The sequence below is a fragment of the Dreissena polymorpha genome, chromosome 3 (assembly GCF_020536995.1).
Source record: "Dreissena polymorpha isolate Duluth1 chromosome 3, UMN_Dpol_1.0, whole genome shotgun sequence".
Lineage (NCBI taxonomy): Eukaryota > Metazoa > Mollusca > Bivalvia > Myida > Dreissenidae > Dreissena > Dreissena polymorpha.
The window spans coordinates 112,374,678-112,399,178 of record NC_068357.1 but is presented as its reverse complement, the minus strand read 5'-3'; the positions used below and the strand labels follow the sequence as shown (position 1 = coordinate 112,399,178).

At 35.7% G+C, this 24,501-nt stretch overlaps 1 protein-coding gene across 1 annotated transcript in view; it reads right to left on the bottom strand.

The window, feature by feature from the left end:
* The window catches only part of LOC127871056 (glycerol-3-phosphate acyltransferase 4-like), a 69,834-nt gene that overhangs the window by 7,329 nt on the left and 38,004 nt on the right, over positions 1 to 24,501 (bottom strand). The window contains exons 8-14 of the mRNA XM_052413683.1: positions 23,695 to 23,784; positions 19,721 to 19,814; positions 16,876 to 16,991; positions 7,325 to 7,380; positions 6,756 to 6,841; positions 3,113 to 3,241; positions 1,841 to 1,920 (exon numbers count right to left, since the gene is read on the bottom strand). Of these exons, the coding sequence (XP_052269643.1) occupies positions 1,841 to 1,920; positions 3,113 to 3,241; positions 6,756 to 6,841; positions 7,325 to 7,380; positions 16,876 to 16,991; positions 19,721 to 19,814; positions 23,695 to 23,784 (651 nt within the window). The remainder of the gene's footprint in view (positions 1 to 1,840; positions 1,921 to 3,112; positions 3,242 to 6,755; positions 6,842 to 7,324; positions 7,381 to 16,875; positions 16,992 to 19,720; positions 19,815 to 23,694; positions 23,785 to 24,501) is intronic.

Below are 24,501 nucleotides of genomic sequence, written 5' to 3'. Positions count from 1 at the left end.
CAGTAATTGTGAGGGTTCAGACTGGCAGTAAAAGATATGAGCTGACCGTCCCTGCAAGTAATTGTGAGGGTTCAGACTGGCAAAAATTGTAAGGGTTCAGACTGGCAGTAATTGTGAGGGTTCAGACTGGCAGTAATTGTGAGGGTTCAGACTGGCAGTAATTGTGAGGGTTCAGACTGGCAGTAATTGTGAGGGTTCAGACTGGCAGTAAAAGATATGAGCCTCGCTCTGGGAAAACCAGAGCTCAATACTTAACCACTTAGATATGTATTTAACACTTAACCACTTAAATATGTATTTAACCCTTAACCACTTAGATACTAGTATGTATTGAACCCTTAACCACTTAGATAATATTTAACCCTTAACCACTTAGATATGTATTGAACCCTTAACCACTTAGATAATAGTTAACCCTTAACCACTTAGATATGTATTTAACCCTTAACCACTTAGATATGTATTTAACCCTTAACCACTTAGATATGTATTTAACCCTTAACCACTTAGATATTATTTTACCCTTAACCACTTAGATAAGTATTTAACCTTTAACCACTTAGATATGTATTTAACCCTTAACCACTTAGATAAGTATTTAACCCTTAACCACTTAGATATGTATTTAACCCTTAACCACTTAAATAATATTTAACCCTTAACCACTTAGATATGTATTTAACCTTGAACCACTTAGATATGTATTTAACCCTTTACCACTTAGATATGTATTTAACCCTTAACCACTTAGATATGTATTTAACACTTAACCACTTAGATACATATTTAACCCTTTACCACTTAGATATGCATTTAACCCTTAACCACTTAGATATGTATTTAACCTTTAACCACTTAGATATGTATTTAACCCTTAACCACTTAGATATGTATTTAACACTTAACCACTTAGATATGTATTTAACCCTTAACCACTTAGACACGTATTTAACCCTTTACCACTTAGATACGTATTTAACCCTTTACCACTTAAAAACGTATTTTCACGCATTGGTAGTTCCTTAGAGAGTTGAATTTCATTTAAGACCTTTTTTTTACTACATTCAAGTTTTAAAGGCTTCATTTACAACCCTTATATAGTGATGAGCAGCAAACTGCATAAATCCTGAACACATTGCGAGTTACTAGCAGGCTGTTCTGGTCTTATGCTGTTAAAAATAGCAATTGTCACTTTATCTCTGAGTAGGAAAGGATTAATGCATGGGGGCAATATGTAAAAATGTGATCAGCCTGCAGAGGACTGCACAGGCTAATCTGGGATGACACTTTACATACATTTGATAAACACCATTTTTCCAAAAAGAGACTCAATTATGACAGTGTTTGTGATGTATTTGATATAACTAATAGGCTGGTACCAGTATGCAGAAGTAAGACGAGGCAATTTCTTGTTTCTCAAACACATTTGGGTGCATGCAATCTAATGGGACAGGTTTTCTGTTAAGTTTACGTACATTAATCAATTAAAGGAAAATTCTCGTAAGGCTATGTTTCACTTTTTATAAAATAATGGTGGTTCCTTTATATACACTTAATATACATCTTTGGCATCACATTGCATTTCTTCTTCAACTCTTAATATTTGAGGAGACACTGCATATTTCGATACCTTCTTCTAAAATGTTGTTTGTGTCGCAACTAATATAATTATTATTTAAAATGTCACAACAAATAAGTTATTGCAGCATATAAGATGTGTGATCTTCAATGATAGTCCAGTGAAAGACACAATTGAATATATTAAAACAAACAAAAAGACCTCATTAAAAGTTAACTGAACGTTTGAGGGTTAGAACCTTTTTTTAACTTTTCAACTCACCATTCTAGATCCACCAACCCACCGGCCCTAGCAATCTCAGCTTTCACACGGTTTGCAAAACTCACTGCATCCTCCCCTTCCTGAAAGAACGCACAAACTGTTTTTTTTATTTTTTAACATCAATCTTTATGAGAGCACTAAAAGATAACTTAAAAAGTTTAAATGAGGTTAATCTAAAACAAGAGATGTGTTTGTCAGAAACACAGTGCCCTCTATGGCGCAGCTTTGAAATAATATTTCAATACATCATTCTGCAGGTTTAGAAATTGTCTCCCTTTTAAAGCTTATTATTTCCCTTGGATTGTATTTTTTTACTTTTGACCTTGAAGAATGACCTTGACCTTTCACCACTCAAAATGTGCAGCTTCATGAGATACAAATGCATGCCAAATATCAAGTTGCTTTCTTCAATATTGCAAAAGTTATCGCAAAACTTAAACTAAGGTTAAAGTTTTGGGACAGAATGACAGACTGGCCAAAAACAATATGCCCTCGATCATTCGATCCAGGGGCATAAAAAGAGCTCTAACACTAAAATGTTATGTCTTTAATGTTTATAGCATATACAAGACTGTGAGCAAACACCAACAGCACTAGAATTACACTGTGATTGTGTTTGACTTGTCATCTGTTTGTCAGGGTTCACTGAATTTTTACTGGACATGATGCTGTGTAGCTTACCAGTCTGGTCATGGGTGGGAGGTACCATACATGAGCCAAGAGGGCCCAGCTAGTCATGATGATGTGTAGCTTACCAGTCTGGTGATAGGTGGGAGGTACCATACATGAGCCACAAGGGCCCAGCTAGTCATGATGATGTGTAGCTTACCAGTCTGGTCATGGGTGGGAGGTACATACATAAGACACCAGGGCCCAGCTAGTCATGATATTGTGTAGCTTACCAGTCTGGTCATCGGTGGGAGGTACCATACATGAGCCACGAGGACCCAGCTAGTCATGATATTGTGTAGGTTACCAGTCTGGTCATGGGTGGGAGGTACCATACATGAGCCACCAGGGCCCAGCTAGTCATCATGCTGTGTAGCTTACCAGTCTGGTCATGGGTGGGAGGTACCATACATGAGCCACCAGGGCCCAGCTAGTCATAATGTTTTGTAGCTTACCAGTCTGGTCATGGGTGGGAGGTACCATACATGAGCCACCAGGGCCCAGCTAGTCATAATGTTTTGTAGCTTACCAGTCTGGTCATGGGTGGGAGGTACCATACATGAGCCACGAGGGCCCAGCTAGTCATGATGTTGTGTTGCTTACCAGTCTGGTCATGGGTGGGAGGTACCATACATGAGCCACCAGGGCCCAGCTAGTCATGATGTTGTAGATATGTCGCACCATGCTCTCTGCACCGCTGTTCCAGAAGGCGTCCCCAAACCTGCTGTCATACTGAAATAGACATTGCTCAATCAGGGCCTTTGTTAACACTTGCCCCCTATCAGAAGAAACATAATTGCTATATGCTATATGCATTCAGCATAAAACCAGAACAGCATATGAATAACTCGTATGTTGTTTTGCTGCTCATCAGTATCGTGGGTTGGAAATAAAGCCTTTTAAATCTTGAATCTAGTATGAAAGGTCTTAAATGTAATTTGATTGTCTGAGGGACTACTAATGGGTCAAAGTGAATATGTGAGTGGTTGTGGTTAACCATCATAGTCAAAGACTTATGATTTAAGAATAGAGTTAGAACCAAACCCAATACTTTCAGGGTTGGAATATTAACAAGGCTATTGTCAAGCAATATGGTCCCCTACCGGCTCCAACATTGTCAGAAATTCCACCATTTTCAGAATTTTTTTTTTTTTTGGTTGCCAACATTTTTGACGTAGGAACAAAATGAAATGACGTGCAAAATGTCCATATTGCCATCTATCAATGTTGCAAGTTTCATGAAAAAATATTAAGAACTTTTAAACTTATTGCAGGATCCAGAAAGCCACCATTTTCAGCAGTATTTATAGTCTATTTGTTGCCATAGCAACCAGAATTTTTGACGTAGGAACAAAATAAAATGACGTGCATAACGTCCATAATGCCATCTATTCATCTTAAAGTCTAAGAATTGGTTGGTGAATACAAGCCAATAACCTGCAGCAGTGATATTTTAAAGCCCATTGGACGCCAGAAATCGGCTCCATTTCCCTGCTAAAAAGCCCTGTATTTGAGACTCAAGGGGCTGTGATTTGCATTCAAGACCTGATAAAGGGGCCGTGATTTGTATTCCATACTTAATCAAGGGGAGTGATTTGTATTCCAGACTTAATAAAGGGACTGTGATTTGTATTCAAGACCAACTCATGGGGCTGTGATCTGTATTCCAGACTTAATCAACGGGCTGTGATCTGTATTCCAGACTTAATCAAGGGGCTGTGATTTGTATTCCAAACTTAATCAAGGGGCTGTGATTTGTATTCCATACTTAATCAAGGGGCTGTGATTTGTATTCCATACTTAATCAAGGGGCTGTGATTTGTATTCCATACTTAATCAAGGGGCTGTGATTTGTATTCCAAACTTAATCAAGGGGCTGTGATTTGTATTCCATACTTAATCAAGGGGCTGTGATTTGTATTCCAAACTTAATCAAGGGGCTGTGATTTGTATTCCATACTTAATCAAGGGGCTGTGATTTGTATTCCAAACTTAATCAAGGGGCTGTGATTTGTATTCCAAACTTAATCAAGGGGCTGTGATTTGTATTCCATACTTAATCAAGGGGCGGTGATTTGAATTCCAGACTTAATCAAGGGACTGTGATTTGTATTCAAGACCAGCTCATGGGGCTGTGATTTGTATTCAAGACTTAATCAACGGGCTGTGATTTGTATTCCAGACTTAATCAAGGGGCTGTGATTTGTATTCCAGACTTAATCAAGGGGCTGTGATTTGTATTCCAGACTTAATCAAGGGGCTGTGATTTGTATTCCAGACTTAATCAAGGGGCTGCGATTTGTATTCCAGACTTAATCAAGTGGCTGTGATCTGTATTCCAGACTTAATCAATTAGCTGTGATTTGTATTCTATACTTAATTAAAGGACTGTGATTTGTATTCCAGACTTAATCAAGGGGCTGTGATTTGTATTCCAGACTTAATCAAGGGGTTGTGATCTGTATTCAAGATGTAATCAAATGGCTGTGATTTATATTCCAGACTAAATCAAGGGGCTGTGATTTGTATTCCAGACTTAACATATGGATCTGAATTGCATTCAAGATTTTATCCAGGCAATCAAATTTATATTAAAGATTTTATCATTGGTGCTCTTATTAATATATAAAGACATTAAATGTGCTTTGAATTATATTTAAGACTTTATCCAAATGCTGTGATTTGTATTTTAAACTAAACCCAGGTGCTCTGAAGTATATCCCATACTAAATCCAGGGGCTGTGAATTTAATTCTAGACTAAATCCAGTGGCAATGACTTGTATCCCATAATAAATCCAGGGGCTGTGATATGTATTCTAGAATACATTCAGGGGCTATGATTTATTTATTCCAAACTTAATACAGTGAATCTGATCCATATATCACACTAAATCAAGGGGTTCTGATTTATGTTCCATTTAGTCAAGGTGCTCTAAATTATATCCCAGACTTAATCAAGGTGCTCTGACTTGTATCTCAGACTTTATCAAGGTGCTCTGACTTGTATCTCAGACTTTATCAAGGTGCTCTGACTTGTATCTCAGACTTTATCAAGGTGCTCTAACTTATATCTCAGACTTTATAATGGTGCTCTGACTTATATCTCAGACTTTATAATGGTGCTCTGACTTGTATCTCAGACTTTATAATGGTGCTCTGACTTGTATCTCAGACTTTATCAAGGTGCTCTAACTTATATCCCAGACTTTATAATGGTGCTCTGACTTGTATCTCAGACTTTATAATGGTGCTCTGACTTGTATCTCAGACTTTATCAAGGTGTTCTAACTTATATCCCAAACTTAATCAAGGTGCTCTGACTTGTATCTCAGACTTTATCAAGGTGCTCTGATTTGTATTCCAGACTTTATCAAGGTGCTCTGACTTATATCCCAGACTTAATCAAGGTGCTCTGACTTGTATCCCAGACTTTATCAAGGTGCTCTGACTTGTATCCCAGACTTAATCAAGGTACATTGCTCTGACTTGTATTCCAGACTTTATCAAGGTGCTCTGACTTATATCCCAGACTTAATCAAGGTGCTCTGACTTGTATCCCAGACTTAATCAAGGTGCTCTGACTTGTATCCCAGACTTAATCAAGGTGCTCTGACTTGTATCCCAACTTAATAAATGAGCTCTGACTTCTATCCCAGACTTCATCAAGGTGCTCTGGCTTGTACCACAGACTTTATCAAGGTGCTCTGACTTGTATCCCAGACTTAATCAAGGTGCTCTGACTTGTATCCCAGACTTAATCAAGGGGTTCAACACACTCAGTTTCTTAACACAGTTATTCACATAGAGCCTAAAATCAGCAAATTAGTATGAAGAAACCTTTGTTTTGATTCAACCTTTTCTTTATATATTTGAAAAATAACCAAATAAGACAAACTTGTGTTTTGAAAAAAAAGAAAACGTTGAATCAGGAAAAGGCCTTAAAAGAAGGAATGTTGGATTATTACGCCAGACTTTAAATCTTGTCATGTCAATTTGCAAAAATGGCAACTGATGGAAGAATTTTGTACTTACAAATTGCCTAAATATAATGCTTTTTTGCAGCTATTTTGGAGTTCATTTTAACTGGGGTTGTACAAATGACATTCTTTTATAAATTTGCCAATAATAAAACCATCAGAAGACATTAAACAATATTTAAACAATATGTAAACTAACTTGAACATTAATACAATAAATTATAACCACAGTTCCCATTAACACAGAAACATAGCCATGTATACATACCTTGATAGCTACAGGGTAGACTACAGGAGACACTTCAAACCCACCCTTCTTGAACATCATAACGGACGTGTTGTTTATGCAGGTACCTGCAATGTATACCAGTGATATTTTTAGAGTATAAGGCGCTAAAAAATGTGTCCCCACTAACATCACTATAAAGTAAATCATAGAAAGGTTGGCAAAACATTTTGTTTAGTTTACTTTTTAAAAATATAAATAAGTTTCCTACTTGAAAATTACATCAGCAATTTGATTTTACTGAAGTTTCATGAATAAGCATAAAACATTTAGATTGGTTATTTATAATTGGGTCATACATTAAATATTGGTTGTTTTCCTCTTCTTCGACTTTAAAAGACTAGCCCAGCAAAATCCATGACCAGAAACATTGTTTGTTATTTTAATGTACATAATTATATGAGGAAGGTGCCATAAAAGATCTAGGATTTTAATGCTTTGAACACTAAACATGTTTTGTAATTTTTGCTTTATAAGCCATAAAAAGGCAAACATTACAATAAAAAGGTGTGGTTCTTTTGGCTTATGTTCACTAAACAATCTTGACTGACCTTCAGGAAATATTAATATGGGTAGTTTGTCTTCGTTGTCAACATGCTCTTTCATTCTGAAACACAAAGTGGAATAAATAGATTTAGGAAGCGTTTAAATATGAGGGAGGTATCATGATATAAATCTGCCATATTTTGTATGTGACATGATGGAGATTCTTAATTTCTGTAACACATGACTGATGAAATCAAGATGAATATGTAGAAAAACTCAGGAATGAACTTAATGACAGCACATCATATGAAAAAACTAATGGGAATGGACCTGAAAATGCAAACAAAAAGGTAAAGCAACTAGCAAATAAATTATTTAAAAATGGCATTATCTCAAAGAACTTACAACAATATTTGATACCCAAATATCCATCAGGAGGGAAACTCAAAGGAAATCCAAAAATACATAAAAAAGGCAACCCGTATAGAACAATCGTAGATGGCATTGGAACAAGTACTGAAAGAATGGCAGAGGTAGCAGAAAATGAGCTAGAAACCTATGTTATAGAAACACCAAGCTATATATGAGACACCACAGCATTTTTACACGCTATAGAGAGGGAAGTAACTACACCATTACCAGAAGGAATTATCTTATACTGTTTTGATGTTGTCAAGTTATACCCATCGATTCCAAAGAAAAAGGGCCTAGAGGCGTGCAAACAAGCTTTAAATGAACGCTGTACTAAGACCATCAACACTGAAGCGGTGATTGAAATGATTGAAACTGTTTTAGAAAATAATGTGATCGAATTTTGTGGACAAGAATACAGACAAAAAGAGGGAGTAGCAATTGGATCGAAACTTGGGAGAAATTGTGCCTGTTGTTACATGAAAAGATGGGATGAACAATTATCTGAATACAATAAACAACCAATATTCTATAAACGTTTCATAAATGATGGGTTTGGACTATGGACACATGGAATTGAAGAACTCATGAAATTTTTCGACTATGCTAACAAAATACATGAAAACATCAAAGTAGAATTAAGATGGAACACAACACAGATAGACTTCTAAAACACAAAAATTCAACTAGAAGATAATAAAATAACAACTGATTTATACTCAAAGCCAACCAATAAACATCAATATGTCCAATATGACTCAGACCATCCAACAAATGTGAAGAAAGCAATACCCTATGGATTAGGAATACGTTTGAAAAGAATATGTTCTTACGAAAACAAATACAGACATCGGAAAAAAGAACTAAAACAGAAAAGAGGATATCCAAGTAAATTAGTAAACCATGAATTATCCTGAGTTGATAATTTAAAAAGGAAAGACTTACTTAAGAAGAAAGAAACAAATAAAACAGCCAACAAGAGAGTACCACTAGCTATAACTTATTCTAACAACCTTCCAAATATCCACTCAATAATTCGAAAACATACCGACAAACTATATAAATCAGACAGAACGAAAAATGTATTCCCAGACGCACCAATAGTTGCATACAGACCAGATAGAAATATCGGTGACATTTTAGTTCATGGAAAAACAAATAAAGAAATAAACAAACGTTTTCAACTAATACCACAATCGTGTAAGACTAATTGTATAGTCTGTAAAATGTTGAAAAGAGGTTTTCATAACAACCCAAAAAGTGAAATTCCAAACGAAGCAATAAAACAGAACTGTAACATTTATAACTTGGTGTATGGTATATTTTGTATTGAATGCCAAAAGATGGTATACGTCGGAGAGACAAGCAGATCATTAAAGGAACGTGCCAAAGAACACGAGGCTGACGTGCGGATACCAAGAGATAAACCAATCCCAGAACATTTCAATGGTGCTGGCCACAGAGTGCAGGATATGGGTGTATCAGTGTTAACACAAATAAGAGACAGTTCCCATTATTACAGACTTATTAAAGAATTGGAATTCATAAAGAAGTTTCAAAATCAATCACCAAATGGACTTAATATAAAAAATCAACTTGATGTCCTGCTACGGGAAACTATCTTGTAAAAAATATATGTGAAAAACATTTTATATTAATCATCAACATAAATGAATGTAAAAATAATAGTTCTTTATGCAATTTATCTTATCAATAATGTGTATATGATATATAGAATAGCAAGTATATATGGTTATTTAATAAAATATAATTATAATATTTTACATAGATATAGATTGAAATAATTAAAGTCATTAAATAAGTTTACCCTATTTTATTTATGATAATAAGTTTAGGTAGATTATAATTACATATGACGATGATTGTTTTCTTGTAAAATATCAATTTATTAAATATATAAAGCACACATTTAACATAAGATTAAGACAAAATATGTAAGTGTTTCACGTCATTTCATTGTGAGCAAAATTTTACATTTTTTGGGGCCATTTTATATAACGCCATTTATGACGTCATCATGTACAACATCATTTGACATTTAAAAACATTTTCTTTGTTATTTAAATTGTGCAGTAAAAAGGTGTAAACATGTAGTTAACATATAATTTCCATTGTTTTGATAAAGGCATTATGCCGAAACGTCATTTAAAGGAGTATAATCAGAGAGTTATAATTATTTAATATCCCTTCGGATAATTCAACTGAAATCAAGATGGTTAATTTTCATAAGTTAAATTGTTTATTTTTACAAGACAAGATAATTAGATTATACTTCATAAACAACATATATTTTCAGTTGAAGAGTATGGAATGTCACAAACAGCCAGCACTTTAGAGGGGTTAAAAATTGATGATCTTTTCACAGTGTTTGTCCAGTGTTTTTGAACAAGAGGGCCATGATGGCCCTGTATTGCTCCACTGCATTTTTATGTGAAAAAAGCGTGCAATGTGCATGGGTTGAAATGTACTCAAGCATGTGACTTTCTCTTTCTATCCCTTGTCCCACTGGGCGCTTAAAGTTGGAAGGGTGAGCATTTTTACATATGGAAAACGTTACTATGGTGTTAACTAAACGGACTAAAAAGCCCGAGAATTGTCGCACAGGTCCTTTGCTTATAACGTAGGTACATTTATCTCTCCAAAAGATATAGTCTTTCTTTCTATTTCACATATTTTTAGATGCTGAAGATCAAATCTACGCATGTTCTACAAGATTAATGAAAATTCCTTCATTCATTCATGAATCTTTTTCCAAAATTCCAAAAAGTGTTTGTAAGTTTCAACGTTTCTGTTAATTATATAGTTCATTACATATGCAAAATACCTAATGATGTAGATCACTTGAACTTTACTTCATTCTTGAGGTATTAATGAGTGTAGGAGGATTACATACCAAATGTGGTAGCAATAGGCCCAATGGTTATGGACAGAAAGATTTTTAAAGTTTGCACAAAATAGGCTTTATATAAGCATATGTTCAATTTATTGACCCCCGGGGCGGGGTCAAATTTGACCCCAGGGGCATAATTTGAACAAATTTAAAAGAGGTTCACCAGGGGACAAAAATTCCACTCGTCCGCTCGTATTGACGAGTAAAATCTTGAAAGGACGAGTGAATTTCCCTAAAGCTCTCGTCCGACAGGACGAGTGAAAAAAAACTGATGTTAAAATATGTATTTTCTGACCAGTAAGACTCTTTTTCATTAAATAAAATCATTTCTTAAAGCATATCTATTCCGAAAGTAGAACGCGAATGAACCGGAAATCGTAATTGTAAATTTCATACAGCAGGTGCGCGTTGTTATGCGAGACTGTGTCCCGGAGTAAATATTGGCTTTTTGGTGTAAACTTTGCGCGTCCATGTTGACAGGGAACCATCTGACTTCATTCACTGTAAGTATTGATTTTTTTAAAGAATTATTTTACTGCGAAGTACCGTTTTCAACCAGTCTGAATTTCATCTGAAAAATGTCTGACATACCAGCGTTCTTTAAAGGGGGCAGGAGCGATGTTCAATCATCCGAAATGGAAAGCACGCAAGCATTAGAAAAAGGAAAAAACAAATTTGTCTTCATTTATTTATTTTGTGTTCCTCATAAATAAAGTAAGTTAACATTTCTTCTGTGATCAGCTGGCATGAATAACTAAGTAAGCAGCATTTTAGCAGTGATATAGGAAACATTGTTAGTCATATCAGTCCTTTGCAATTTTTCTTTCACACATATTTGAAGGACAAGTGCATGTGTTTGCAGGACGAGTGAAAATTTTAATGCACTTGTCCTGCAGGACGAGTGCAATTTATAAATATTTTTGTCCCCTGCTCACCCCAGGAACATTTTTGAGAAGTTTTATCAGAATTGGAATTGTAGTTTAGAAGAAGATGTTTAAAGAAAATGTCAACGCACGCACGGACGACGGACACAGAACCATGACATAAGCCCCGCTGGCCTCTGGCCAGTGAAGCTAAAAATTAAATTAATTTGGTTTTAATACTTTGGAGAAGTACAAGTAGTTATCATATGGATTTTTCTCCATGAGAAATTAATTTATTGATCATACGAGAAAATAGTCAATCATACATTAAAATCATTTCATTCAACTTGTCACCTAAATGCTTGTGATGATCACAGGGCTATTAATTTAATCTTGTTCTGTGAAAATTTGGCAAAATGCATGTGTGTAAAGTGTCATCCCAGATTAGCATGTGCAGTCCGCACAGGCTAATCAGGGACGACACTTTCCACTTTCATAGTATTCTTTTTTAAAGAAAGCCCCTTTTTACCAAAAATCTAGTTTAAGCAGAAAGTGTCGTCCCTGATTAGCCTGTGCAGACTGCACAGGCTAATCTGCGACAACACTTTACGCACATGCATTATGCCCATTTTTGTCAGAACAAGACACATATGTCAGATACCTTGAAGGGAAAGACAATGCATCAGATTTGCAATAAGATCACTTAAGGGGCCATTTATTACAATCATCAATTTCAAAATAACAAGCAAATTCGTTGAATTGATATCCCCCACCAATATGCTTCTGGACACAAAAGTGTTATATTTGACACTCAAAAAAGCGATTTTTCAAGATACAAAGGGCCATAACTCCATTATTAACAGATGGTGTACAATGCCATTTGGCGTGCATCATCCTCTTATCTATATATATATACTCATACCTAGTTTCAATGAAATCCGCCAAAGCACTTCCAAGATATGGCTCCTGACACACAAAAAATGCATTTTTTCAAGATAACTCTGTTATTAACAGATGGTGTACAGTGCCATTTGGCGTGCATCATCCTTTTATCCATATGTATACTCATACCAAGTTTCAATGAAATCCGCAAAAGCACTTCCAAGATAGGGCTCCGGACGGACGGAAAGACGAACAGAAAGACGGACGGACGGACAACGCCAAAATATTATCCCTCCGCCTATAGCGGGGGATAATAACAAACAAGAGCTGTCAGAAGACAGCGCGCTTGACTATTCGAGTGCTTGACAGTATAACATAAGCCATCATGGGGAAATTGTTCATATTCAATAAGGTCAAGATAATATAGTCATATTCTAAGTGGATGTCATGAGGACCATAATTGAAACATATTGATCGCTTATAGTTTAAACAAGAGATGTGTTCGTCAAAAATACAATGCCCCCTACTGCGCCGCTTTGAAATAATTTTATTTGTTTGACCTTTGACCTCAAATGATGACCTTGACCTTGAACTTCAACCACTCAAAATGTGCAGCTTCATGAGATGCACATGCATGCCAAATATCAAGTTGCTATCTTCAATATTGCAAAAGTTATGGCCATCGTTAAAGGTTTTTTTCGGATGGACGGACAGACTGACATACTGACAGACAGTTCAACTGCTATATGCCACCCTACTGGGGGCATAAAAAGTTGAAAATTATAGACAATTCTGAGTTCAGGTATATTTTCCATAATCTATTGAACATTTGTAAAGACATTAAACAAACAAGCAAATTCGTTGAATTGATATCCCCCGCCAATATACTACTGGACACAAAAGTTTTCTGGACAAATGAACAACGCCAATGTGCATAATCCTCTTATCCATATATATACTCATACCAAGTTTTAATGAAATCCTTCAAAGCGCTTCCAAGATATGGCTCCAGACACACACAAAAAGCATTTTTTTAAGATACAAAGAACCATAACTCCGTTATTATCTGATGGTGTAAGATGCCATTTTGCATACATCATCCTCTTATCCATATATATACTCATACAAAGTTTCAATGAAATCCACCATAGCACTTCTAAGATATGGCTCTGGACACAAAAAAGCTTTTTTTCAAGATACAAAGGGCCATAACTCCGTTATTAACAGATGGTATACAATGTCATTTGGCGTGGATCATTCTCTTATCCATATATATACTCATACCAAGTTTCAATGAAATCTGCCACAGCACTTCCAAGATTTGGCTCCGGACACAAAAGTGCCGGATGGATGGAAATACGGACAGACCGACAATGCCAAAACAATATCCCTCCGCCTATGGCGAGGGATAACTAATGAGATTTTATTTCAAGTTTGATAGCAATAGCTTGGGTGGGTTGGTTGGACCGTACTTCAAAAATAAAATAAACTAGAGATTGCCAAGCAATATTGTCCCCTACCGGTGAAACTCCACCATTGTCAGTAAAAATTATTATTTTTTGTATATATTTGTTGCCACAGCAACCAGAAAATCTTAACGTAGTAACAAAATGAAACGACGTGCATTAACTCCATATTGCCATCTATCCATGTTTTAAGTTTCATGAAAAAATATGAACAACTTTTAAAGTTATCGCAGGATCCAGAAAAGTGTGACGGACAGACTGTAAGAGGTAGCGCAAACCATAAGTCCCCTCCGGTTTCACTGGTAGGGGACAATAAATATGTGTTGTTTTTTATCATGTTTCAAAAAACATAATCTGTTTGTGTGGTGTGTGTGTGGGGGAGGGGGTGGAGAGAGGGGGGGGATATTATGTGGGGGTGTGAGATTTTATAAGAAGATCTTTCAAAAATAAAACGGATTTTTTTCTTTATATTTTTTGGGGGGAGGGTGGTTCTGGGGTGGGGTGTAGGGGATGGTTTGGGTGGAGTCCATTGTGGTATGAAATATTGCAAACATTAAATTTAATAAGGGCTGTTTGTTAAACATGCATGCCCCCCATATCAGTTGTAGTGGCAGCCATTGTGTTAATACGTTTTGTGTCACTGTGACCTTGACCTTTGACCTAGTGACCTGAAAATCAATAGGAGTCATCTGCCAGTCATGATCAATGTACCTATGAAGTTTCATGATCCTAGGCCTAATAATTCTTTAGTTATCATCAGGAAACCATTTAACTGTTTCAAGTCACTGTGAACTTGACCTTTGACCTAGTGACCTGAAAATAAATAGGGGTCATCTGCCAGTCATGATCAATGTACCTATGAAGTTTCATGATCCTAGCCGTAAGCATTCTTGAGTTATCATCCCGAAACCATTTTACTGTTTCGAGTCACTGTGACCTTGACCTTTGACCTAGTGACCTGAAAATCAATAGGGGTCATCTGCCAGTCATGATCAATGTACCTATGAAGTTTCATGATCCTAGGCTTAAGCGTTCTTGAGTTATCATCCGGAAACCATCTGGTGGACGGAACGACCATCCGACGGACCGAACGACATGTGTAAAACAATATACCCACTCTTCTTCAAAGGGGGGCATAAAAATAATAACAAACAAGAGCTGTCAGAAGACTGCGCGCGCAACTATTTGAGTGCTTGACAGTATAACGTAAGCCATCAAAGGGAAATTGTTCATATGCAATATATATATATATATATATATATATATATATATATATATATATATATATATATTATATATATATATATATATATATTTATATATATATATATATATATATATATATATATATATATATATGATAAATATAAAAGCAATATGTCAAGGGACATAGAAAATATTTGAGGTGGTACGCAAACTTTACCATAGATTTATCAATAATATGCATATTCTAAGTGGTAAAAGGGCCAAAATTGTTACACAAGAGCACCACATAACAGGTGCCACACTCGGCTGCGAATGCTTGTCAGATTTTTGTTTTTGAGGTCACAGTGACCTTGACCTTTGACCTAGTGACCCAACAAGAGATGTGTTTGTCAGAAACACAATGCCCCCTACTGCGCCACTTTGAAATAAAATTTATATTAAACATTTGGCAGGTATAGACATCATCTCCATTTAAAGCTTTATTACTTCCCTTGGATTTTGTCCAATCCAACCGGGGGGGGGGGGGGGGGGGGGAGGGGGGGGAGGTCTGTAGACAGTTAAAAATGACCAAGTCAGACATCACTGACAACCAAGGCCTGTGGTTTATCAAAGAGATTATAGCCAGAGTTCATCATGTATGTATGAACATAAGTCCACTGGTATTTAATGAAAGCTAGCATTCACAAATTAGAACAGGTAAGAAATGATAATTATATCAAGAGATGTGTTCGTCAAAAACACAATGCCCCCTATTGCGCCACTTTGAAATAAAATTGCTATTTATCATTTGGCAAGTATAGAAATCATCTCCTTTTAAAGCTTATTACTTCCCTTGAATTTTGTCATATTTTTTTATCATAGCCAGAGTTGATCATGTATCTATGGACATAGTCCACAGGTATGTAATGAACATCAAAGAAATTATAATCATATCATTTAAAAAAAACTTTGACAAATCAATAATTTGAGTAATAAATAATCAAAATAATAACTCTGTACAGTAACTGTGAAAAGAACTTCAATTCTTGGTAAGGAAATATATACTATGAGATTTATAATTATATAAATTACTTCCCTTGAAAATAATTGTCTCTAACAAATCTCTATTTTCAGTAGCAAATAATTAAAAGCCACTACAGTGACTGTGATTGACCACTCGAAATGTGCAGCTCCATGAAATACACATGCATGCCAAATATATAAAGTGGCTATGTTCAATATCTCCCTTTTTAAAGCTTATTACTTCCCTTAAATTTGAATTTTTTACCGTAGACCGTAAAGGATGACCTTGACCTTTTACCACAATGTGTTTGTCAGAAACACAATGCTGCCTACTGCGCTGCTTTGATTTATTTAACAAAAATATATATGTGGGCAGGTCAGATAACTATGTCCATTTAAAGCTTATTACTTCCCTTGACTTTGTTTTTTTGACCCTAGACCTTGAAGGATGATGTTCACCTTGAAATTTTACCACTCAAAATGTGCAACTCCATTAGATACACATGCATGCCAAATATCAAGGTGCTATCTTCAATATTTAAAAAGTTATGGCCAATGTTAAGGTTTTATCACGTCGCCTACGGCGGACGGCAGACAGCGAGCTGGCTATGACAATAACTTGGGTTTTCTCCGAAAACAGCCTCGCTAAAAATGCTTGATACAGTTGTCTGCTTGTGTTCATAGATTGGGGTCGTGTTGATAAAAAAGTATGCAAAATATAAAAGCAATATGTCATGGGACATAGAAAATATTTGAGGTGGTAGGCAAACTTGTACATTCCAACACTTATGCTCACGCCGACGTTAGTAGGATTGCTCCACTATATATATTTCATATATAATAGTCGAGCTAAAAACAACTAAAAATTTACATACTTCTCTGAGACAAGATGGCGGTCTTTTATTTCAGAGCGTTCAAACCAGATATGAGACGTAGCTCGAGACAGTGCCCTCTGCATGACACCTAGAAACCCAGAATGACTTTGCCCTACCTGAAGACATAATAACAAGAAAAATTAGTGTAACTAAATGTGCATTAAGTAATTCCCAAATTAGCGTGAGCAGTCTGCACAGGCTAATCAGGGACGACGATTTTAACACCTTAACTGGATTTTCCCTAAAACAAAACAATACTTCCTTTAAACGAAAAATTCCATAAAATGCAGAAAGAGTTGTCCTGGATTATCCTTTGCAGACTGCGCAGACTAATGTGGAACCCTACTATATGCGTCTTGTTCTGATAAAACTGGGCATAATACATGTGCATAAAGTGTCATCCCAGATTAGCATGTGCTGTCCGCACAGGCTAATTAGGGACGACACTTTCCACCTAAACTTGATTTTCGGTAAGGAGGGACTTCCTTGAAACTTAAAATACCATAAAAGCGGAAAGTGTTGTGCCTGATTAGCCTGTGCGGACTGCACAGGCTAATCTGGGACGACACTTTACGCACATGAATTAAGCCCAGTTTTCTCAGAACAAGACACATATACACAAGCATTAAGCCCAACTATCCCAGAATTTGGCTCTTAACATGAACACAATCATCATCATCATATTCATCATCATCATCATCATAATCTTCATCATCATCATCAACATCATCATCATCATCATCAACAACAACATCATCATCATCATCAACATCATCATCATCAACATCATCATCATCATCATCATCATCAATATCAATATCATCATCATCATCATCATCATCATCATCATCATCATCATCATCATCATCATCATCATCATCATCATCATCATCATCATCATGCTGCATTCAATATACACTGATGCCCACTGGGATAGCCTTGTTAGTATCCATTCATTGGCCCTTTAAATGAGTCTTTGTCAAAAATAAGGTCAAGGTCAATGTCAAACAGAGGTCAATGTTATAAGGGAGTGGCACAACTAAATGGCCAATAACTTTTTATCACACAGTAAAAGGTTTTCAAATTTTTAAAATCAATATCTTATTGATAGCAGACTGTTGAAAGACCGTCACAATTTACAGGCCAGACTGGCATACGAGGAAAAATAATTTACAGGCCAGTTGTTAATTTCATAGGCCTCAATTTTAAGTGTTTTATCCTGGAGGGACATTGCATAGTAAATTCAAAAAGGGAATGCTAACATGTGGTTGATTTATGAAAATAAAAAATAGTGTGAACAGCCTGATTTGAAGAAATGAATTAAGATATTTTTTCAGTTTGGGTAAAAATATTTACACATATAAACATACACAATTGAGTTAAAATGATGTATTTAACACAGATTTATTAATATATTAAGTATGCTTACCTATTATTATCTTCTATTTCACTAACATGCCATAACAGTAAACTGAATAGAGTGTCAAACATAGTAAAGTAGAATATGCGCATGAATCTGATTATACACAGATCCACAAACATATCAATTGAATCATGTTTGTCTGTTTCCATTTTCAAACGATAATCTTGTTAATTTATTTTCGTGAGCAGAATTAACTCTAAATTTTGAACACTAATTCTATGACACTCATAAATTTCTAATGACAATAATTATGTTCATTGTATCTAAAATGTATTCTCCATCGTTAAATGACAAAAGCTTTTCATTAATCCATGCTATTTATATGATGGCCATCGTAAATTTGATTTTTGTCATTTTCACTCAGTATTGTAATTCCTTTTTATTGTCCGACAACGCAACGAAAAATCTTAAATGTCCGACAACTTTTGCAACAATGCGAGATGCTCAATTCACGTTTGGAATAATACTTGTAATTTATCGCTGCTGCAATGTACTACTGACTTAAAAATTTTGCGAAAATGAACTTTTTGTATTTGGAAATATCATAATCCAGTAACCACGAAATAACATTGTTGTAAAAACTGCAATTGGGTTACAATTTTAAAAGGCAAAAATAACCAGAGAGTAAGTCTGACGATCTTGCATTTCCCTGTTAGCCTTTTTAACTGTTCGTCGGCAATGTCCGATGGGCCGACGGGCTTTCGCCATGTCTGTGATAGTTGATTATGATAAAACTTAAATCCACACTTGTGACTCGGACCATTATTCTGCTACATGTACTACCTTAATCCTGCAAAAGCATGCAAATGTATATTCAATCTGATTATATAGTCTTTTCTTAAGGAAACAAGAGCTGTGTTTGTGAAACACAATGCCTCTACTGCACTGCTTTGAAGCCATATATTTGACCTTTGACCTTGAAGGATGACCTTGACCTTTCACCACTCAAAATGTGCAGCTCCGTGAGATACACATGCATGCCAAATATCAAGTTGCTATCTTCAATATTGCAAAAGTTATGACCAAGGTTAAAGTTTTGGGACAGACACTAACACACATACAATGACAGACAGGCCAAAAACAATGTACCCCCGATCATTCGATCTGGGGGCATAAAAACCACGTACAAAAAATATGAAACAAATAAATGTAGAACAGAGAACATTAACCCTTTCCCACTCAGAGGCAAAGTGGAATGGCTATGTGCAAACAGCATAATACCAGAACAGCCTGCGAGTAACTCACAGTTTGTTCAGGTTTTATGCTGTTGGCTGCTCATCAGTTACTAAGGGTTGGAAATGAAGCCTTTAAAACTTGAATTTAGTAAGAAATGTATTTAATTAAGTGTAACTTTCTAAGGGACTGCGTTAAAATACATATCTGAGTGGTAAAGGGTTAAAAACAAAAGCATATTAAACTTACCATGGCGTAGCAGTTATCACAGCTGAGTATTACAACATCTAACGGAGACGTGTGGTTGGCCACACATATCCCATTCTTGGGACGATATTTATCACTGAAATACAAACAAATAATGATAGTTTGTTGGTGAGCCTTGTTACAGAAATTGAATATCACTGAAAAAAATAATGATGATGTATTATCAGAGAACATCTTTTCAAAAAATGAATTTACCAGTGCAAAACGTAATAAAGAGTGTTCATCAATTAAAGTGGGTATGCACGATTTTGATATGTGTTAAATTGTAATATAATTACAACAATAGATGTGTTCGTTAGAAACACAATGCACCCTAATACGCCGCTTTAATATATTTTTAATTTTTTTTTACCTTTGACCTTGAAGGATGACCTTCACCTTGAACTTCCACCACTCAAAATGTGCAGCTTCATGAGATAAACATGCATGCCAAATATCAAGTTGCCATATTCAATATTGCATAAGTTATGGCCAACGTTTAAGGTTTTTTTTCCGAGAGACGGACAGACTGACATACTGACTGACGGACAGTTCAACTGCTATATGCCACCCTACCGGGGCATAACAAAAGCTGTCAGAGGACAGCGCGCTTGACTATTCGAGTGCTTGACATTATAACGTAAGCAATCATGGGGAAATTGTTCATATTTAATAATTTATTAGACGATCTTTCAAAAATAAAAAAATAAAAATAAAAATTAAAAGTTGGGGGGGGTGGGGGGGTTGAGAGGGGGGTATTATGTGGGGTGTGGTCATTTATTAGACATCTTTCAACAAAAAAAGGGAAAAAAATGTGTTTTTGGGGGGTAGGGGGGGGGGGGGGGGTAGGGGGGGGAGTAGGGGGTTGAGAGGGGGGTATAATGTGTGGTTTGGTAATTTATTAGATGATGTTTAAAAGAAAATTAGGGGGGGGTAGGGGGAAGTTAGGGGGGGGCATGGGGGTGAGAGGGGGGTATAATGTGGGGTGGGGTAATTTATAAGATGATGTTTAAAAAAAAATTGGGGAGGGGGTAGGGGGGGGTAGGGGGGTGGAGGCGTGAGAGGGGGGTATAATGTGTGGTGGGTTAATTTATTAGATGATGTTTAAAAAAAAAATTGGGGGGGAGGTTGGGGGGAAGGGATTCTGGGTAGGGGCGTGGGAGATTGTTTGGGTGGAATCCATTGTGGTATTCAGGTAAGTGTTGTTTTGTCAAAGTAATAATAAAATGTGATCATAAATAAAGAAGTTATGGCAATTTAAGCAAAATTTTCAATTATCTAAGTGTAAAAGGGGCCATAATTATGTCAAAATGCTTGATACAGTGGTCTGCTCTTGTTATAGGTTGGGGTTATGTTGGTTAACAAGTATGCAACATATAAAAGCAATATGTCAAAGGATATAGGAAATATTTGGGGTAGTACGCAAACTAACATAGATTTATCAATAATATGCATATTCTAAGTATAAAAGGGGCAATAATTATGACAAAATGCTTGATAGAGTTGTCTGCTCTTGTTTAGAGGTTGGGGTGATGTTGGTAAACAAGTATGCAAAATATGAAAGCAATATGTCAAGGGACAATGAAAATAAATGGGGAAGTACCAAAACTTAAACATTTGCTGCATATTCTAAGTGGAAAAGGGGCCATTATTATGACAAAATGCTTGATAGAGTTGTCTGCTCTTGTTTATAGGTTGGGGTCATGTTGGTAAACAAGTATGCAAAATATGAAAGCAATATGTCAAGAGACAATGAAAATAATTGGGGTAGTACGAAAACTTTAACATTTGCACGCTAACGCTAATGAAAACGGAAACGCCGGGGTGAGCAGGATAGCTCCACTTCATATATTTCATATAAAAAAGTCGAGCTCAAAATGTGTTACAACAAGAGGGCCATAAGGGCCCTGAATTGCTCACCTGACTAACCAAATACAATCCCAACCCAGTTTTCATCAAGATAAACATTCTGACCAAATTTCATAAAGATTGGATGAAAACTGTGACCTCTATTGTCTACACAAGGTTTTTCTAATATTTGACCTATTGTCCTAGTTTTTGACACCAGGTGACCCAAATACAATCCCAACACAGATTTCATCAAGATAAACATTCTGATCAAATTTTATAAAGATTGGATGAAAACTTTGACCTCTATTGTCTTCACAAGTTTTTTCTATTATTTGACCTAGTGACCTAGTTTTTGACCCCAGATGACCAAAATACAATGCCAACCCAGATTTCATCAAGACAAACATTCTGACCAAATTTCATGAAGCTTGGATGAAAACTGTGACCTATATTGTCTGCACAATGTTTTTCTATTATTTGACCTAGTTTTTTACCCAAGATCACCCAATTACAATCCCAACCCAGATTTCATCAAGATAAACATTCTGACCAAATTTCATAAAGAATGGATGAAAACTGCGACCTCTATTGTCTATAAAAGGTTTTTCTATTATTTCACCTAGTAACCTAGTTTTTGACCTAGTGACCTAGTCTTTGACCCCAGATGACCCAAATACAATCCCAACCCAGATTTCATCAAGATAAACATTCTTGATTGATGAAAACTGCGACCTCTACTGTCTACACACACAAATTGTTGACGTTTTTTCTATTATTCGACCTAGTGACCTAGTTTTTGACCTCAAATGACCCAAATACAATCCCAACCCAGATTTCATCAAGATAAACATTCTGACCAAATTTCATAAAGATTGGATGAAAACTGCGACCTCTATTGTCTACACAAGGTTTTTCTATTATTTGACCTAGTTTTTGACCCAGTGACCTAGTTTTTGACCCCAGATGACCCAAATACAATCCCAACCCAGATTTCATCAAGATAAACATTCTGACCAAATTTCATTAACATTGGATAAAAACTGTGACCTTTACTGTCTACATAAACAAATTGTTGATAATTTTTCAATAATTTGACCTAGTGACCTAGTTTTTTACCCCAGATGACCAAAATACAATCCCAACCAAGATTACATCAAGATAAACGTTCTGACCAAATTTCATAAAGATTGAATGAAAACTGTGACCTCTATTGTCTACACAAGGTTATTCTATTATTTGACCTAGTTTTTTACCTAGTGACCTAGTTTTTGACCCCAGATGACCCAAATACAATCCCAACCCAGATTTCATCAAGATATACATTCTGATTAAATTTCATAAAGATTGGATGAAAACTGTGACCTCTACTGTCTACACAAACAAATTGTTGACGGACACACGCACACACGCACGCACATATGGATGCCAGACATCACTTGGTCACATAAGCTCACCATGTCACTTCATGACTGGTGAGCTAATAACACAAAATAGACAAGAAGAAATTATACATTGAAGACGAATTTCATAAAATGCAGCCCGAGCCGATTGTGACAAGATATTTTGTACATATTTTCCTACAATAACCGAAGCATTTGTCTTTTATTAGGATCGGAGTTAGTGTTTTTGTGTCGTATGAATAGATATTGTTGCAGGAAATGAAAATGATCCGTAAAACTAAATTTAATTCACATCGTACATGCATGATATGAAAACTGGCGAAGACAGTACAGACATTTTCGATTTCAGAATTAAATTCATGTATCTGGCTTATTTCCCATTTTTCGACAAATGTTCCTCTCAACTTTTATTTTAATTTATATTAAAATATATGTATAATAAGTTTTTTACACATTTTATATAAATTCATATATATTTGACAAAATCGTGCATCGCACTTTAATGTCTTTACAAAGATTGAATTTACCACTGACAAACATAATAGTAAGATTTTATCGGTGAATGTCTTTACAAAAGTTTCCATTTTGCTATTACAAAAATATTAATTTATTATGAATTCATAAACATTTAGAGCAAAACTGTTAAATAAGTACTCATAACTCATAATTAGAACACAAATCACACTTTTTGCAATAACAATGACACAAACAGACGGCTATATTTACCTGTCATGGAACGTAACAACAGCAGACAGGGCACGACACAATATTCTATGGGCCATGAGGCTGAATATTCTATTCAATGTTCTCTTTGACCTAGAGGAAAAATATTCCCAGCGTCATGCAAATCATATTACATCTACAAATACATACAAGTATAACAAGAGCACCACATAACGGGTGCCACGCTCAGCTACGGGTGCAGTTTTGAATAAATTAAAGCTTGTTAGAATATATATTATTATTTTTAGGGGTCACAGTGACCTTGACCTTTGACCTAGTGACCCCAAAATGGGTGTGGCGTGTAGAACTCATCAAGGTGCATCTACATATAAAGTTTCAAAGTTGTAGGTGGAAGCACTTTGATTTTAGAGCCAATGTTAAGATTTTAGCACGGCGCAGACTTCGGACGTCAGACGGCGAGCAGGCTGTGACAATACATCGGGTTTTCTCCGAAAACGCCGAGCTAAAAAGTGAAAAATTAAAATAAAGGTTGGCAACTTGTCACAGAATACAACAGTTTAAAGGTCTGAGTTAGATTGATCTGTACATTATGTGTTAATTCGTTGTACAAATGATGGCATAGAACAAAATGGATACACAGAGAAACATGTCAATTATTAACATATATCAATTTAATTGTAATAATTATAGAGCAATGATCTCAAGTTTAATCTGCATGAAAGGTACCTACACAAAAATTCATCCTCTATCATATCCATCCAAACAAGTAATAGGGGGGAAATAGTTTTTCTATTTTTAGCAACAATAACCATACTGATCTTGGTAAACTTTTAATAGTTTAACCAAGGT